This window comes from Cydia fagiglandana, chromosome 7, assembly GCF_963556715.1.
Source record: "Cydia fagiglandana chromosome 7, ilCydFagi1.1, whole genome shotgun sequence".
NCBI classification, from domain to species: Eukaryota; Metazoa; Arthropoda; class Insecta; order Lepidoptera; family Tortricidae; genus Cydia; species Cydia fagiglandana.
The window spans coordinates 10,125,105-10,144,553 of record NC_085938.1 but is presented as its reverse complement, the minus strand read 5'-3'; the positions used below and the strand labels follow the sequence as shown (position 1 = coordinate 10,144,553).

Genomic DNA, 19,449 nt, shown 5'->3' with positions numbered 1-19,449 from the left:
CTTATACTCGTGCGTCTGGTTGTCCGTCTGTCACAGCCTATTTTCTCCGAAACTACTGGACTGGACATATGTAAGTTTGTGACCCAAAGATGGACGTGTAAAGTAAATAAATGAATTTTAAATATGGAGGCCATTTTGCTGGGTAAATGAGAAAATATAAAAATAAAGTTTTTCTAACTATATCGTGTTACATATCAAATCTGAAGAATGTCAAATATTTTTTTTTATAATTTTAGGATAAATAATTAAATAGTTTAGCAGTTATTCAAGAAAATAGCCAAAAAAAAATGTTTTTCTTATGTTTCTTTTTTAGATTTTTTGAATGTTTTTGTAGGTACATAAAAAGTCAATGTTATTGGTAATTTTTTTTCGTAAAACCTATGTTCCTATGATCATGTCACAAGGACGTATAGTTTCTGAGATATAATAAGCAAAAAACCGAAAAATGTGACCTTCAAACCAAACCCCCCTACTTTTGATATGTTCACCTCCTACGAGTCCAAAAAAGTTACTAAGTAAAAAATGTGTCCCAAGCATTTCTTTCTATAATAATTTTTTTCGTTGCCTGATCTAAATGTAGTCAATATGATGGGTGCTGATGCTGAGAAAGGGGCGGCTACAAGGCTTGGGGCCTAGGGCGGCAAAGACTGCAAATCCGCCACTGACTGCGACAGCAAATGGGACCGCGACCGCGAATAATGGGATCTGGTACCTACCTACCTACTTATAACTTTTATATCAGTAAAAGTAAAGTAAAGTAAAAACATAAGTATGAGGATTCTTCTATGAAACTAATTAAAACATAATTTACAGTAGATATGGCCCTATTGTCCCACACTAGTGCAGGAAAGAGCACTGTAAAACGTTGTACGATACACGTGCGAATAGGTACTTAATTCACAACTCGTGTCGATTTAATACACTCCCCTCGGTCGTGTTTTAATTTATCGCCACTCGTTTCAAATTTCCTCTTTTCAGCACTTGTTTCGTAAATAACTATTAAAATCATTAAAATCGAGATGGAAACTATAACTTTTTTGAACCAGTAGGTGTACGCACGATATAAGTATACCGCTGATGTGATGTTAATATTTAATACTATTACTCCTATACAATAGCAGCCACTAATGTGGCCAAAGAGCAGCAATGCAATTGTAAATTTACAGGCGTGATTGCTATTAGAGTTAGACCAAGAAAAGTTTGCAACGATTTTGATACCTTATATATGCGCAATTGTTATTTAGGGTGGTATTTCACTAAAATAAAAATACAATAAAAATGAAAGTATTTTAGGTACCTACATACCTAAGGTTATGTAAAAGTTAAGTAAAAAAAATACGTTGACGAAGGGCAACTGTTATTTATAACGAAAATGATAGTGATTTGATTGCCCATGCCAAGGGCCTATATTCTAATTTTATCAATCTAATACAACAACAGCCTTCAATACAACAGGAAGTCTTTTTTTGTAACAATTAGAGTTAGAAATGAACGGGATTAACTGGACTCATTCATGAATGAGTTGCCAGTCACAACACTGGATAGATAGGGATCAGTAAAGAAGGCATTTTCCCAGCAGCCGGACACGGTAGGCTCCAAAAAATTATAATACCTATTAATGGAGTTAAAAAGAGATATTAATAATAAAATAACAATAATTCAGTCTATATAAGTACGTTCCACTGCTGGGCACATGCCTCCTCTCATGCGCGAAAGGGCTTGGGCTGTAGTCCCCACGCTAGCCCAATGCCCTTCACATACACCTTATTAGAATTACAATAAGAGATTAATATCTTAACTAATGTCTGGGGAAGAAGACCGCCAGGCTGAAGTGGGACTGGGCGGGTCACGTCTGCCCAGCCGTGGGACACTTCAACGGGCTAAGAAAAAAATAATAAATTAGCTATATTATTTTGAGGTCACGACTCACGAGACATTTACCTATAGAACGGCTCCTAGATAATAAGAACAGGGCTATAATGGCGAAAATCAAATTCGTCAACTGCGGGCATTTTTCTCCATCACTCTAATTACTTATGTCTTAATGAGAGTAAGGCCGGAGTTACAATTGTAAGTTTTACTTACGTAAGTAGGAACACGGCTATACTACAGAATGAGAGATGAATATCGTTATCTCATTCTAACAAATAGCTTTGTCCCTACTTACGTAAGTAAAACTTACAAGTGTAACTCAGGCCTAAAGAAAGATCCCCGCAATTGGCGAATTTCGGTTTTTGCGGTAGGTCCCCAGTTCGAGGTTACGCTAATTGGTGCGAAACTAATCATCCGTAGCAAATAAACTTTTTACTACAAAATACTTTTCATTGAGAAAAAACACCGAACCCAGTTAACAAGATGTGTTATATTATATACTCTACTCAGTAGGTAAGGATCAGTAATCACCGAGATTTCGCACCTGAGAAAGTCTAAATGTAACAAATTATAACAATATACATATCAAAATTAATTAGGTAAATACAATGTCGTATAAGGAAATCAAGGAGGCGGCCCTGCCGGCCTAGCCAAGGTTGCAATCGCTATCGCTTCGAAAGCGAAAAACTTTATGTCTCTCTATCTCTCTTCCATATTAGTGCGACAGTGACAGTTGCGTATCGATCGCTACGGAGCGTTAGCGATTGGCGTCTTGGCTACGCGGCCTGGATAGAGTCAAATGGAGAGAGCTACACCGACAAGAGTCTAACTCTTAAATTTACGACAAATACAATTTATATTAAGCTATGTAGCTTGTCACTGGTCACTGATCATAGCATGCCATAACCTAATCATGATATGTATTTGTTATTAATTTAGTTTAGTATGTATTAGTATTTATTACTACTGTATATACATATATTGGACATATGTAAATAAATCATTTTACCATCATGACATGAAAGTATGAATAAGACATGGCAAAAACTTACATACAAATGAATACACTTGATATAAACATCTTCTTCATTCAGTTCAGTCGGCGGTTCTTAATCAACAGTTCCTTTTAATTTTGTTTCACGGTAATATTATTTCCGTCTACGTCGTGTAAGAAATTAAGAATCCTAAAACGCATTTGAAAGTTTGGACGTTCTATCCGGTTCAAAGGACCAAACTAGATCTCTTCAAACTGGCTACCTAATTATTAAATATGTACCTATAGCTATCGTCAACCGTGACTCTGTAAATGAAATCATCCTACCTGAATAAAATACCCAATTAATAATTAACAAACACTCTCCTCGTACTTTTTTTCTAATAAGAATGCAAAAGACCAGTATTTCCCAAACTATGGGTCGCGAGTGTCGCGGCCCATTGGTGGGTCGCGAGCGAATATTAAGTGGGCCCTGAAACTACTAGGAACTCTGAGCGTTTCCAATAGGTATATATTATATCTGTGGTTACCAATAATATGTTATGCCCCCTTTTTAAAACGTCTAACTTTGTTAGGGCCCAAAAATGACAGTTTTTATTACGTGGGTCGGAGCCCAGTCAAATTTGGGAACCACTGCGATAGACACAATAAAAATAAGTTTGCAATCCGAACAAAACTGAAACCATTGAAACTGTCTTTCACCCAGCGAGTGATTGGGCAAACCTGAAAGTTTTGGCTTATGTATTATGTTTTTTGTTAGCTTTCATATTGTCAAGACAGTCAAGACTGCAAGGCCGTGGCATTGCTCCACTAGTCCCAAATCGGTTAGCAGGCTAAACGGTATTCGAGTTTAATGTAGATTAGACGTAGAAATTAATCGATATTGTTAAATAAGAGTATAATGTTAAAAGTAATAGTATTAGCGATACTTGTGGCGGCAGAAGCCAAAGTGCAACAAGATGTCGCATCACAACAGATTATTACGTTTAAGCAGAAAACGGGGGTGAGTTTACATAGTTTTTAATTATAAGAGAATTTAAACGCTCCACCGTCATTCAAATAGACTATAACTTATTTAAAAACGAGAGGAAAATATTACTTTTTCCTTATCAGAATACGATACCGATTATGCCCTTCGGATACCCAATAGTTTTGTTACACCTTGTTGTATGTACCTAATGTATGATGTAGCATTTTCACGTGTTAAAGATATTATTATAATCAATGATTAGAATTCTGCGACATCTCATGACATTTGATTAATACATACCTATATGGATTATTTTATAGAAAACAAAACGTTTTAATGTTGTGTTCGAACTATGGATTTTCACTTATTTCCTTAATTTAAATAACTAATGTGTTGGTTATTTCATTAGATATTCCGTATTCCTATAAGTAGGTACTATAGCTTCTAAATGTGTTGTGCTTAACTTTAACTAACATCAAGATTTGTTAATTTACAGAAACCCGTAGGTGTAATGACTGCGAGTGCGGGAGCGCCTATAGAATACAAAGAAGCCACAAATACATTAAACTCACCATTGCTCTTCAACGAATACTTCATGGACTCTCTCACCCATTTAGTGAGAGAGAGGATCCCAGAACGCCTAGTCCACGCCAAGGCCGGAGGCGCCTTTGGGTACTTCGAGGTCACCCATGACATAACCGACATCTGCAAAGCCAAAATGTTTAGTCAGATAGGAAAGAAAACTCCCGTAGCCGCCAGATTTTCTCCAGTTGTCGTTGAGCGAGGAGGAATAGACACATCAAGAGATGCAAGAGGATTTGCCATAAAATTTTACACAGAAGACGGTAATTTTGACATCGCTGGATTTTCCACGCCGATCTACGTTTATAAGGATCCTCTATTATTTACAGCTTTCGTACGCACTCAGAAGCGTAATCCAGCCACCAACCTAATGGATGTTAACATGCTTTGGGACTATCTGACTCTAAGACCAGAAGGCTTGTATATGTTTTTACTCGTTTTCGGAGACCGTGGAATCCCTGATGGATACCGACACATGCCGGGCTTTGGTATTCACACATACCAAGTTGTCAACAAGCACGGCGAGTCCACGTTCGTTAGATGGCACTTTGTACCTGATGCGGGAATTAAAAATTTACGTTCAGAAGAGGCCAGCAGAATAGCAGCACAAGACCCTGATTATGCTACTAGAGATTTATTTAATGCAATCGCCAATGGTAACCCTCCTAGTTGGAAAGTCGGCATTCAAGTTTTAACACTGGAAGACGTCAAGAAAGCTGGCTTTGATGTTTTTGACGTCACAAAAGCTCTTCCTTTAGACGATTATCCTTTAAAACCAGTGGGTAGATTTGTTTTGAACAAAAATCCCATTAACTATTTCGCTGAAATCGAACAATTAGCTTTCAGTCCCACAAATCTGGTGCCGGGAATACTTGGTGCCCCCGATAAAGTATTTGAAGCTAGAAGAATGGCTTACAGGGACGCTCAATATTACCGCTTGGGGGCTAACTTTAATAGAATACCCGTTAATTGTCCTATTCAAACACAAGCGCTGGCTTATAACCGAGATGGGAGACCTCCACTCAAGGACAACGATCGTGATATTCCTAACTACTTTCCTAATACTTTTAACGGTCCTCAACCGTACAAGGATCCGAAAAGGCCGCAGTTGATAGAAATATACCAAGACCTACCCAACAATTTTGACCAAGCAGCAGAACTGTACACCCAAGAGATGACAAAAGAAGAGCGAAGTAGATTGGTTGCAAATATCCTGTTCAGCTTGGGAGGAGCGGCGAAAAATTTGCAAGATCGGGCGGTGAAATTATTTACAGTCATACATCCAGATTTAGGTAGAAGGATTCAGAAAGGCTTACTGGCTAATAGAACGCAATATTATGATGACGATTACGATTACTAACTACAACAATACCTAAGAAATTGTATTGAGTTTAGACTAGGTAAACTTTTTTAACCAAATGATTATTTTATATATGGGTGGTGGTTTCGAAACTATTATTAGTTTGTAATTTGTGGAGATACTTACCTACTGTGATGTTATCATATCACATCAGATAGGTATGTGAAGTGTGTAACTTATTGCAATTTTATATTTATACTGCTGGTCAAAAGTAATTTAACCCGAGCTTATAGAATCAAAATAAATAGTAGAAACTAGTACCAACTAGTACTCAAGTTGAACTTAGTTTTTGATATCAAAGGCAAAATCAACGGGAAAAAATCCCAGAATCGAGGTTGGAAGTGACAAAAATATATTTAAGATTAGATTTTTATATTCATTAGATTAGGTACTTAGGTAATAAAAGCGTGAATCAAGTTTCAATCAGTTTAAATCCAACGCCTATCCTCCTAATCCAACACTATCCAATCCAATACTGAATCACTGAATGTGACATACATACACATTATGTCACACATGTATAGGGTTACCAGATACAAATATAGAATTTCCTCACAAAATTCCTGATTTCCGAATATTTATCCCGACATTTTATATTTTTGACGACGAGAAGGAGGGGCGGGGGGGGGGGGGGGCACCCGATTGAGCCATGATTGAGCCGCTAGCCCGCCCTAAAAATAAAAAGGTCTATCAATTGACAGATATAAATGTTGCCAAGCATAAAAAATAAACTGCGATTTGATAGCCCACGCCAAGCCCACGCAGTGCAAGTGTCATTTATACGTCATAGTCTGGTTTTAATTTTCATAAAATCGATTTCGACTGGCAAATCATATTACTTTTTGGCAACCGGGTTTTTTTAACCTAATTAGACCCCGCTGAATCCGAATTTGCCGGTTGCTCGATCGAAATCTTGACCGGAAGTGAGATATTTGACATTAAAGGTCCCTTTTTTTAGTTTTTCGTAACTAACTCTTAAACGGTGGCGCATAGCAAAAAATGTTCTATAACATAAGTAATCTGCATAAAATTGCCTACAAGAAAGATTCAGTACAATTTTTCACTAGGATCAATATTCAAAGAGATATTAACGCGGGAAATTTAATTATAATCACTTCTAAGGTCCCTTTTTTTAGTTTTTCATAAATAACTCATAAACGGTGGCCAATATCAAAAAATGTTGTTAAACGATAATAATCTACACAAAATTTTGAACAAAACAAATTCAGTACACTTTTCGCAGGGATCAATATTTAAAAAGATAATAAAGAGGGAAAGTTCTAGTATAAGGAATTCTAAGTTTCCTTGTTTTATTTATTCGTTAATAATTTGAAAAGTATGACTCATAGCAAAAAAAATCTCATACATAAATAATAAACATAAAATTTCCTACAAGAAACATGTAGAATACTTTTCGCTAGGATCAATATTTAAAAAGACAAAGCAGCGGGTAAATTATAAATAATCAATTTTAAAGTCCCTGTTTAGTTATTTGTAAGTAACTCCTAAACGGTGTCCCGTAGCAAAATGGGTTTTTAAGAATAAATTATCTCCATAAAATTTCCTCCAAAAAATATCTGGAACACTTTTCTCTAGGATCAATATTTAAAGCGATATTAAAGGAAGAAAGTTAATAAGAATCAGTTCACAATTCACTTTTTTTTAGTTTTTCGTAAATAACTCGTAAACGGTGGCCCGTTGCAAAAGAATATTATACATAAAAATTAAACATTAAATTGTCCACAAAAAAGGTTGTGTACACTTTTTCGCTACGATCAATATTGAAAGAGGTATTAAAGGGGGTAAGTTAATTGTAATCAATTTCCAGGTCCCTATTCTAAAATCCTGTTGGGGTCGGTTCAAAAACTAAGTAATGTCCGATTCGCGCTTGAATGCATATTTCTAATAGGTTTTCCTGTTACCTATAGGTAAAGAACTATTTTGTATGTTTTTTTCAAAATTTTAGACCCAGTAGTTTCGGAGAGCCCCCCCTTTATCTCCGAAACTCCGAAAACTTACAACATAGTTTTTTTTTAATTAAAAAAACTATTTTGTAAGTTTTGTTAGAAATATGCAGTCAAGCGTGAGTCGGACCAATTAGTTTATGATTCAACCCCTACGGGTTTCTTAAAGGCAATTCACTCGCGTTTCACATATAAAAAATACATTGTTGAAATTTGGGTAATGTACGGAACCCTTGCAACGCGAGTCCGACTCGCGCTTGGCCGGTTTTTTCCTTTTGAGGTACGGAACCCTAAAAACTAAAAAGAAGTGATATGTGAGTTGATTGTAATGAATTTTCTTTCTTTAATATCGTGTCAAATATTGATCCCAGAGAAAAGTGTTCAATATGTTTTTCGTAGAAAATTTTATGCCGATTATTTATTTACAAGAACATTATGAACTTATTTTGCTATGAGCCTTATTTTACGAGTCATTTACGAAAACCTAAAAATAGGGACCTGGAAATTGATTACAATTAACTTACTCCCTTTAATACCTCTTTAAATACTGATCGTAGCGAAAAAGTGTACACAACCTTTTTTGTGAACAATTTAATGTTTAATGTTTATGTATAATATTGTTTTGCAACGGGCGTCCGTTTGCGAGTTATTTACGAAAAACTAAAAAAAAAGTGACCTGTGAACTGATTGTAATTAACTTTCTTCCTTTAATATCGCTTTAAATATTGATCCTAGAGAAAAGTGTTCCAGATATTTTTTGGACGAAATTTTATGTAGATAGTTTATTCTTGAAAACCTATTTTGCTATAGGACACCGTTTACGAGTTACTTACAAAAAACTAAACAGGGACTTTAAAATTGATTATTTATAACTTACCCGCTGCTTTGTCTTTTTAAATATTGATCTTAGCGAAAAGTGTTCTACATATTTCTTGTAGGAAATTTTATGTTTATTATTTATGTATAAGATTTTTAATGCTATGAGTCATACTTTTCAAATTATTAACGAATAAATAAAACAAGGAAACTTAGAATTCCTTATACTAGAACTTTCCCTTTTTATTATCTTTTTAAATATTGATCCCTGCGAAAAGTGTACTGAATATGTTTTGTTTAAAATTTTGTGTAGATTATTATCGTTTAACACCATTTTTTGATATTGGCCACCGTTTATGAGTTATTTATGAAAAACTAAAAAAAGGGACCTTAGAAGTGATTATAATTACATTTCCCGCGTTAATATCTCTTTGAATATTGATCCTAGCGAAAAATTGTACTGAATCTTTCTTGTAGGCAATTTTATGCGGATTACTTATGTTATAGAAATTTTTTTGCTATGCGCCACCGTTTAAGAGTTATTTACGAAAAACTAAAAAAAGGGACCTTTAATGTCAAATATCTCACTTCCGGTCAAGATTTCGATCGAGCAACCGGCAAATTCGGATTCAGCGGGGTCTAATTAGGTTAAAAAACCCGGTTGCCAAAAAGTAATATGATTTGCCAGTCGAATCAAGAAGGAGAGCGATTTTGAATTTTTATGTCTAGTCTATCATAATTTCTAATAATTTCATAGAAGTTTGACGTTTAAAATAACACTTCCACTGCTTGCGCTACCTTTTTGTACACATAAAGCAATAATGAAACGAATATGAATATGTCCTCCAGTAATCCACCGTAACCCGTTTAAAATATCTTAGTATGCGTATTAACACGCGCCGTGTGCAATAATTTTAAATTCATTATTTTTCCTTACGGCAACAATGACTAAACGTCACATCGGTCAGATTGACGTGACGTCAAGTTTTCAAGTTTGACTTGACGATATTCATTGACGTGCGATGTGCACATAATTGTAGTGCTGCGTACTAGATAAAAGTTTATTAAACTTAGATGCTACTTGTTAGAAATTAACGTGTTAAATTTTTTATATTAATCATGGCGCCGAATTTCAGTAAGATCACAAGTAGGACCGATGTTAAAATCGCCCTCGCAGCATCCGCGGCAATCGGAGCTTGGGCGATTAAAAACTCGCTCCAATCAAGGTGAGACTGACAAAGTGATGTTAAGTAAGTGGTTTTCCATTTATTGTTGACAAGAACAAGATCATTGAAAGTGTCGTTACATCGTTGATACCTCGGTGACTGCGAATAAAGAGAATTTAACAAATGTTGTATTTTGCAGTCAAAGTAAACGAGTAAGACCAGGCCGTTTATCGCCCGAAGAGCAGATTCAATATATGATAAAGGAGAGACATAAAAAGTTACCTAAAGCTCAAGTGGATGCCAGATTTTTTGCTGAACTGAAGGCATTATGGAAGATTATGGTGCCAGGGTTTTGGTCGAAGGAAAGTGGTTTCATGGCACTGATCGCCTTCTCCCTGATAGCGAGGTCCATGTGCGATCTGTGGTTGATCCAGCACACTACTCTAATAGAGGGGTAAGTTAAAAAGCAAAGCAAAGATAAGATTTCGCGTTTTCTCAAAGGTTAGCTGGAAAAGATCCCTTTTAGGGATAAGCTCGCCTTTGTACATATTTTTTTTATTTTTGTTTTGTTTTGTCCATTTTATGTAAACCTGTTTATGTGCAATAAAGCGACATACATACATACAGTAAGTACTATGTTATGGCATTAAATAAATTTATATACTTTTCTTTCTTTTTTCAAATTAAAAATTAATGTATTTACTATAGGAAATTTTAGAAGTTCGCTTGCCAACATAAAAAAACATGGACAGTAGAAAACTTGAACCAAAGGCTACTGTTTACAGCTGACAAGAAAATAACCACATATTCCAATTATCAGATTTCATATTTATTTATCAGCTTACAATACCATTCAATTGTGTGTTAATATTATCAATTATATCACTAATTATTTTTTTATCTATTTTAATCATGAGAATCAATTTTGCTACGAGCCATTGAATGTAAATAAGAGTTATATTTTGCCACAACTTGCTAAAAAACATTGACATATTGACAATATAATTTTAAATTACTATTTTGATAAGCAGTGCAGGTATTTTATAAAATACACGATCATGTTTAAAGTAAAGTAATGGCAATTTACTAATTTAACTATTCAAATATGTAAGAAAAAAATATGCATATTAAAACAACTTAATAATTGAATCTAAGTATGTATATTCTAGACAGTTGGCAACAGGAATTTTGTAATATTATATTACAATGTCATTCTACAACTTAATTATTCCAAACTTGGCTATCAGAGCACAGGTCAGTTACATGAATAAAACAATGAGGAATGACATTGCAGACATGGTATATTTGGATTCAGTAGAAAACATGAAAAGTGAGAACAAACAAAAAATGTACCTTTAGTTACTCCATATTGACACATTTTAACCCTTTACCAGGCTAAGGGATATATATTTCCCACATATGGCACTTCAAATGTGTGTTCTATTTTTAAACGAGTAAGACTGATATTCGATTGTCATTTATGAAATGTCAGCCTGGTAAAGGGTTAGAGAATGGTCATGATGCTATATCATCAATTTACACACTTGAATCTTGATTTATCGTGATTTATTTATTTTTGTTTGGCTTTTTATAGTAATACAACTATTTATCATTTTAATCATTTACTTCAACAACATTCATTATTTTTCCTCATGAAAGAGGATAGAAGAGTATCTATAAACAGTGAGCATGAAGTAACCCAAAAAATAACTTTATATGATGTTGAGAACAAAAGAAGCAAAAAATAAATAAATATGGTTTTTTCCTGATTATGAAGTATTCTGTAAGCAATTAAACAATGGGTATCTTATTATAATGTAACCTTCAGGAGTTTTATCCCCTTTTTATGTATGTAGCCTAATTATGTACGTGCTCATGATTTTTTTCAGTATTTGTTAAAGGACCCCTTTAAAAATACTGCACGTTAAATAGATAAAGGATAAACTTAAATCTAAATTTCTTTTTTTTTTCAGGGCTATTATCACAATGAACAAGCAGGAGTTCAAAACCAGATTGCTGCAGTTCTTTGCCGCAATGCCATTGGTAAGTATTTGGCTATTAACAACTCTCTCAAAAGTGTATATGGGGCAATCTATGAAAAGGGACCTTATTGTCGATGGCGCTTACGCCGCACAGCGTCGCGCGGCATTGTATTCATATCGAAGCATCGTTAATAATGGCGTAAGCGCCATCGACAATAAGGTCCCTTTTCATAGATAATGGCATATATATGTGTATGGTACTATGTAACAGTATGTCTTGGCATAGCTAGCTGGAAGTAGACTTATACTTGTGTTTGTTTGAATAAAGAATAGATTAAATGCATTATTTAAACACTGAAATTGTTACAAATACCCTATGTATTTGTATTTTTCATTTCAGATATCAATAGTCAACAATGTATTGAAATGGAGTATAGGAGAATGTAAATTAAGAATACGGACGAACCTTTCACTATATTTATACCAGCAATACATGAAGTAAGTAATCAGAATCACTAATCACATTTTATCTCATAATATTTGCAATCGGTATCAGTATGTATATGTAATCTTGGTACCTTAGGGGCTACCGCGTAAACCGAAATTCGCAAATTGCGGGGATCTTTCGCTTTTACCAGGCGTGGCTCACTCCGCGATTTCGTCGCTTTGCTACAGGTAGCTAAAAGTCCATCCATTCAACCCCAATTTTGGGGTTTGCCATAAGCCGCGCGTGGCGCTGTCGCCACCTAGCGGCCATATCTGTGCTGATCGTGACTAGCGATGTGCCGTTACCGGTAAAATACCCAAGGTGGGAAAATTCCCAGTAATGTTACCGGTAAGATTCCCCAGAATCAGTAATTTACGGTAATATTCAAATTAAGTAAATGTCAACATAAGTTGTTTTACATTAAATCATTACTTGTCAACAAATGCATCATACGAAGTGCAAAAAATCAACATAGGTTTACTTTTCTAGTAAATTCCCAATACTACCGGTAATTTTCCCAATGTTACTCGGTATTTTACCAATATTACTAGGAAGTATTCCCCTTGTCTGGGCAAGTGGGCATAGTCAAAACCAGTTCCAGTCAAAACCACTCAATGAATAATAACAATTTTAGTAAAACTAAAACGAAAATGTAAAAATCACATTGATTTAATAATAATCATCAAAATTTCATTGTGAGTAGGTAAGGTGTAGTACTGTAGTACAATGACATTGTTTTTATATGTTAAGTGTTAATTTTTTATAGCTTAATAAGATTGATAAAATAATATTCTTATTTTGAGGGTGTATATTTATTTGATTTATTTTATTGTTTTTTTTTGTTTTTTTTTTTTTGCTTTATTTTTTATTTATTTTATAAATTTTTTTATTTCATTTTTTTTATTTACTTTAGTGACAGAAAAACACCTCCGCAATTGACGAACTTTGGTTTTTGCGGTTATAGCCCAGTTCGGGATACAGCGTAATACTACATTGCTTCGCAACTCCGCTAAGATTGAGTGAAAGAGATAGCTGAAGCTACGAGTGGAAGAGACGTAAAGATAATTAAACCATTTCTACATGTTTCAAATTAAATTAATTCAATTATAACGTAAGCGATCAAGTACGAGTAAATTACCCGCTTTTGGGAATATTACCGGGAAGAATGGTAATTTACTGGTAATATTCCCAAATGGTAAAATACCGGTAATGGTATTTTACTCTCGGCACATCACTAATCGTGACAGACGCGTTTGGTTAGAGAGTGAGTCTTCTGTACCTAGTAGTATTATTTATTCTGTGCTTTTACTCCCAATGAAGGAGTAATAAGACTGACAGAGAAAAATGCCCGCAATTTGCGAACTACGATTTTCGCGGTTATAACCCTTGCCCTTTGTGCGACTGTAACGCCGTATATGCCACAACGAAAATGGCAAGATCAAAATAAAAAAGTTTATATTACTCGTAGTTTTAGTTAGGTATACTTGTAAAAGTGTCAATTAAAATTTTACTTTGCTTTTAAATGATACATTTTTGTAAGTTTAAAGTTAAAAATGTTACTATATTAAGTGTGGGCAATGTTGCCCCTTTAAACTTAAGTGACCTACGATTACGGTATCTCGTACTTGCCCTTTTGTTTTATTACTGGTTATTAAAAGTAATAAAATTTAATTGGTCAGCCATTTCACTTTACAAAACAGATATTATCTTAGTACAGTTAGAGATATATGTTCCCATAGACAAATTTTATATTTGTCTCGCGTATTTATCGATTTTAAGCTTAATTTATGTAAACACTGGCCTTTACCCGTGACTTTGTCCACGTACGCGACAACATTTCCATCTTCACCACTTAGATGGTTGGCATTGACATTTAATTACTTTTCGTTTCTATTATAACAATATGTTTGCCATACGATTATATTATATTAAAGATGGTTGGCAGTCCTCAACTGTGCGTTTCTCCAGAAACTTCCTGCCTCGCAACTCGCAAGGCTAAACCGAATGAACAGTCGCCTGTAGTATTTTCGGACCGATACGACCTTGAAACCTTCAAGAAAAGAGCATACTCCCATCTTAAATTCCGGCGACGCACTTACAATCCCTCTAGTGGTGCGGGTGTCTATGAGCGAAACCACACTAGATGCGTATGTAACATGGCTCATAAACACCCTAGTGTTAACTCCGCAGACGATCAAGTCATTAAACACCTACGGCTCTGGGGGCCTACCGCGTACACCGAAGTTCGCCAGTTGCGGGCATCTTTCTCTTTTACTCCAGTTAAGACGTAATTAGAGTGACAGAGAAAGATGTCCACAATTTGCGAACTCGGGAGTTCGCGGTAGCATTATTATTTGTATGTCTTTTCCACATCTCGGGACCATGGGGTCCCGGACCTTTGGGAGGCGTACGTGGGGCCGAAGCCAACAGCGCAGAGGCCCTTTAAGACACTTTAATCTAAAAGCAAGGGATACACGTGGCAGATCCCGGTAATGCGTTCAGCAGGCCGCCGGCGTTATGACATTTTACACTTCCAACCTTGAGCATAGGTCCCGCTCTTGCGACTCCACTCTGGCCGGCCGGTGAAGGCAAGCACAGAGGCGAGGGCCAGATGACAGGACCCTCTGGAATAGGGGTCCGCGGTGTCGCCACTCACCGTCAGCTCGCCACAAGCTGCCCCCGCGGGGGCATTATTATTATTATTAATCTGTGGCGGTAGGGGGGTTTGGAATCAATAAAAAAGCTAAGGTGTTGCGTTGAATAGCCAAGTTGTTCATCAAATTACCTGGCTCTCGCTATTATCGATTATATTACCTTAATTTAAGGTCCTTCAGAGCTGTCATATGTGAATCATGTTTGTGTTCAATTTAATTACAAGCGTTAACGTGGGTTCAAGGGTCGATTCGTTATACTTTAGACTCGCGTTATTAACATGAATTTGTGTTACGAAACCGAATCGGCTGTTTTTAATTTCTGTTTGTAACTAAATAAAGAAGCTTTTTGATCGATAGTTCTATTTAAAAGTACAAAACCAAAGTACTGGCAACATTCAGTTCAAGTTGATAGATTGATGTTCAGTTCTAGCTCTATTCCAAGATTAGTTATAAAATTCCACAAAAATCTGACAAAGCTCCGTATTGACTTTCGTAAAAAAATATCCATGAAATCAGTCATGAAACTGGGATGCTAATAAGAACTGAATGATTGCTGGTACCACCATAACTGTAGGTATTTCTCCAAGAAGCAGTTAGTAGACTTTTATTGATAGGAAACAGTAGTTGCTCTATAAACTTTCTGACCGCAGTTTTTTTACGAATATGTATTATGTCGTAATATATATACCTAACGTAAGTATGACGCACATCAAGGTAATACAATTAATTGTCAGAATGTACTAAAACAATGAGCCTTAATAGATGCAAAGTCGTTTTATTGTGTAGATACAGAGATAGAATAATCACATACGATTTACTAGGTAGGTATACCGATACTACGAAGAAGCGATTGATTAAGGAAGCTAGAACAGTAAATTAGGTACATACACATTAAAAAAAATACTCGTGGTCGCTATGAATCGAAGCTAAGTGTCAAAAATTTCCGCTCTTTAGGCGCACACTATATTCGATTCGCACGTCACTCCGATGTTTGAGCGATACAATGCTATGCACTTTATAGAGACATCCCGCCCACACATCGGAACGACGTGCGAATCGTATCCAGTATTTGTATATAAATATTTGCCACGGCGATTTTGTCATTACCAAATATTGATATTGATGAATAGAATACATTATTTGTGTAAACATACTAAAGGAGGCTAAGTCTACATTTGATCTTAATAGTTATGCATAATGTCATTTATTTGTGTTTGTGCTTATTATCGTAGTGACGCTAAATCGTCGGAAGAAACGTTCTAAGATGGCCTTAAAGTTTTTAGAAATTCGCAATGTCTGACATGACTATTCGACATTATCTCACATTTTTCAATATTAACTGGAATGCTTTTGTATACATATTATCCCACATTAAACACTCGCACATAGTAGTGAATGTTATTGAAGATTAGATAATATTAAGCGCGAATAACTGTTGCACGGAAGAGTTCAATGATTTATTCAGACCTCTAAGCATGGTAGGTGATTTTGATGCTAATACTCGTAGAGCGCTAGCATAGTCTAACTGAATTAATAGACGTGCAAAGTCTAACAAGAAATTATGCAATCATAATAAACTTAAAGATACCTATCATGATCATAACAGAACTAAGAAATTGAACTAGCTCTCGAGGGTCGGCAACGCATTGACTTTTCTGATGTTGCTTGTGTCCATGAGCGATGATGACCGCTTCCCATCAGGCGGCTCAACTACTCGTTAGCGACTATCACATAAAAAAATAGTTATCTAAGGCGCTTAGACTGTAACCTTCGCAGCTTAAAAGGAAAAAAGAACCCCTAATATTTACAGGTTGTAACAAAAATAGTGATCCTTTTATTTTATGACACATTCAACTGGGTACATTCAGTTTGAAGATTTTTTTTTATAATCACTTCTTTGTCCGTATGTTTAACTGTCTACCTGGCATGACTCTTTTTAATTTAATTTATATCTGATTCTAAAATCTGCTGTCCATATTTAAATATTATCCTTTCAAATATCAAAAGTCTACGTCTACTTACTCCACGTCAACGCAATCAAAAGATACGATCGCTTATGCGACATCGACAGTTGCATAAAATAACTAAATATTAAAAATATCGATCTATGGAACGTAGCGTTGTAGTAAACTAAATACCAACTATAAAACAACAGGTAAACGAATACTGCAAAAAGTACAAGGAAATACTTCAAAACCACTGCAACGAATTAGCCAGAAACCTGTTTAGTAACTTAAAAAAAAATAAACAAACCATCTGTTTATGGCTAGATTGCAGATTTAAGGTGAGAAAAAAAATGTTTAAAAATGGCCATGTACGGATATATATTATATATTTAAAAAATTATATTTGATTTACTATATCTAGTCCTTACTCATGGATTTACTTCATAGTTTAGTTTTGTGTTTAACATTTTCCGAGTTTGATTGAAATCAAAGCATTGCATAATCTTTGACTCATCAGTCGTGTCATAAGTCTAAGGTCTATGTGTACGTGCGGAGCAGTGCCGTGATTCTGCAAACAGGTTTTTTGTAACGCAACCTGTCACGGAGAGAACAATTAATGTATCTTTAAATAACTTAATTAGGAACTTGTTGGTTGGCGTCAGTGTCAAGTCAAGTTTAACGATATGCTAATAAATGCACGTGAATTGCCGTCCTATGTTTAACCCTTTACCACGCTGACATTTCAAAATAAACAATCGAATTTATAGACCGGGAGATAGTGACACATTTTACTGGGTCATTTGTACCAGTATGGCGGTTCGTCAGGGGTCTAAGTACGTAATGAATGAAATAAAAATGATGGTCATAGCGCTGGTACCGGCGGCCCAATCGCGTGGGCGTTAGTCGAACGTGTCGGATAAAATACGAGTGTCGAACGATTTGTTCCACAAAAATCCTCGTATTTTCCGATAGTCCATAAAAAAGAACTAGGCGGTAGCGTAATGCCATACTTCTCCGGTGTGACTTACAGCCCGCCATACTGAGGCGAACACATTAATTAAAAAAAAAAACAATTCAATCATTTGTGCCAAGCTAATTTTTGCACAGGTGATCATCGCCGAGCAGCCATTCATGGACATCACCATGCCATACTTTTCGGATGGTTCCAAATGGCCGCCATACCGCCGCAAGGGAGTTAATTTTTTTTTATTGCTAAACGATTTGTACCATCTTCAAATTTTTTTTCAAGACTTTCTGTGTGATCATAAATGGAAATCTCATAATGCCATACCTGTAGGAGGTGGCAAATGTGTACATTTTTTTTTTTTATTTCAAGTATGGTGCCCCTTTTTCCCCCTATTAGAAGTATGGCAAATATAATAATGGTCACATTGCATCATATAATTTCCAAAAATCCAAATGCCATACTGGTACAAATCGTCAAAAAATATTTTTTTGTTTTAAGTCTTGGCTTAAGTCTCACAGTCGTCCGTCCCGTTTTTTTTAGGTATAATTGTATCCAAACAAACAGAATAAGATGATGCCATGCTGTAAAAAATTATTTTACGTATACATAGTCGTATTTTTGAAACGTGTCGATTAAATAAGTTTTTCAAGTATGGCAGCACTTTTTCCCCCTAGTATAAGTATGGCAATTATAATAACGGTCACATTTTATCAAATACTTTCCAAAAATTTAAATGCAATTCTGGTACAAATCGTTTAGCAAAAAAAAATAACTCCCTTGCGGCGGTATGGCGGCCATTTGGAACCGTCCGAAGAGTATGGCATGGTGATGTCCATGAATGGCTGCTCGACGATGATCACCTGTGCAAAAATTAGCTTGGCACAAATGGTTGAATTGTTTTTTTTTAATTAATGTGTTCTCCTCAGTATGGCGGGCTGTAAGTCACACCGGAGAAGTATGGCATTACGCTACCGCCTACTTCTTTTTTATGGACTATCGGAAAATACGAGGATTTTTGTGGAACAAATCGTTTGACACTCGTATTTTATCCGACACGTTCGACTAACGCCCACGCGATTGGGCCGCCGGTACCAGCGCTATGACCATCATTTTTTTTTCCTTCATTACGTGCTTAGACCCCTGACGAACCGCCATACTGGTACAAATGACCCAGTAAAATGTGTCACTATCTCCCGGTCTATTACTCAACGAAAATAGAACACTTGTTTGAAGTGCCGTATGTGGGAAATATATTTTCCTTTTCCTTAGTCTGGTAAATGGTTAATGAAAATATTGACACACTATAGTCTGTTTGTTTTGACTAGTGAAGTACTTCTATGTCTAACCCTTTACCAGGCTGACGTTTCAAAAATAACAATCGAATTTACTCATTGAAAATAGAACACATGTTTGTCAGAAGACAGTGCCGTATGTGGGAAATATATATCCCATAGCCTGGTAAAGGGTTAATGAAAATATTGACACATACATATTTATTTTATTTTATATTGACAATTGAATAGTCTGTTTGTTTGAGTTTTAACTATAAAGTAACGTCATACATAATAATATTCTATGTAAGTAACAAATGAGCGCTCCATACTGTTTACTATGGCAGTACTTCATAGTAAAATAAAACAGACATAGCTATGCCTGTGCCCCAGAGTACACTCGCGTCGAATAGGTACG

The 19,449-nt window shown here is 35.6% G+C and overlaps 2 protein-coding genes across 2 annotated transcripts in view; both read left to right on the top strand.

The window, feature by feature from the left end:
- The first annotated feature begins 3,651 nt into the window (after window positions 1-3,651).
- Window positions 3,652-5,798, top strand: LOC134666314 (catalase-like). The gene is made up of 2 exons (XM_063523462.1): window positions 3,652-3,869; window positions 4,333-5,798. The coding sequence occupies exons 1-2, from the start codon at window positions 3,768-3,770 to the stop codon at window positions 5,776-5,778; spliced, it is 1,548 nt and encodes a 515-aa protein (XP_063379532.1). The 5' UTR covers window positions 3,652-3,767; the 3' UTR covers window positions 5,779-5,798.
- A 3,751-nt stretch (window positions 5,799-9,549) lies between these two features.
- The window catches only part of LOC134665810 (ATP-binding cassette sub-family D member 3), a 30,487-nt gene continuing 20,587 nt past the window's right edge, over window positions 9,550-19,449 (top strand). Inside the window, exons 1-4 of the mRNA XM_063522798.1 lie at window positions 9,550-9,784; window positions 9,924-10,178; window positions 11,698-11,767; window positions 12,107-12,204. Coding sequence (XP_063378868.1) covers window positions 9,678-9,784; window positions 9,924-10,178; window positions 11,698-11,767; window positions 12,107-12,204 — 530 coding nt within the window. The 5' untranslated portion in view covers window positions 9,550-9,677. The remainder of the gene's footprint in view (window positions 9,785-9,923; window positions 10,179-11,697; window positions 11,768-12,106; window positions 12,205-19,449) is intronic.

What these genes read in the sequence shown, in the direction of transcription:
- LOC134666314 (XM_063523462.1), top strand. Translation starts at nt 3,768, where the DNA reads ATGTTAAAAGTAATAGTATTAGCGATACTTGTGGCGGCAGAAGCCAAA. An exon ending in CGTTTAAGCAGAAAACGGGG is followed by an intron (nt 3,870 to 4,332) that starts GTGAGTTTACAT and finishes GTTAATTTACAG; the next exon opens with AAACCCGTAGGTGTAATGAC.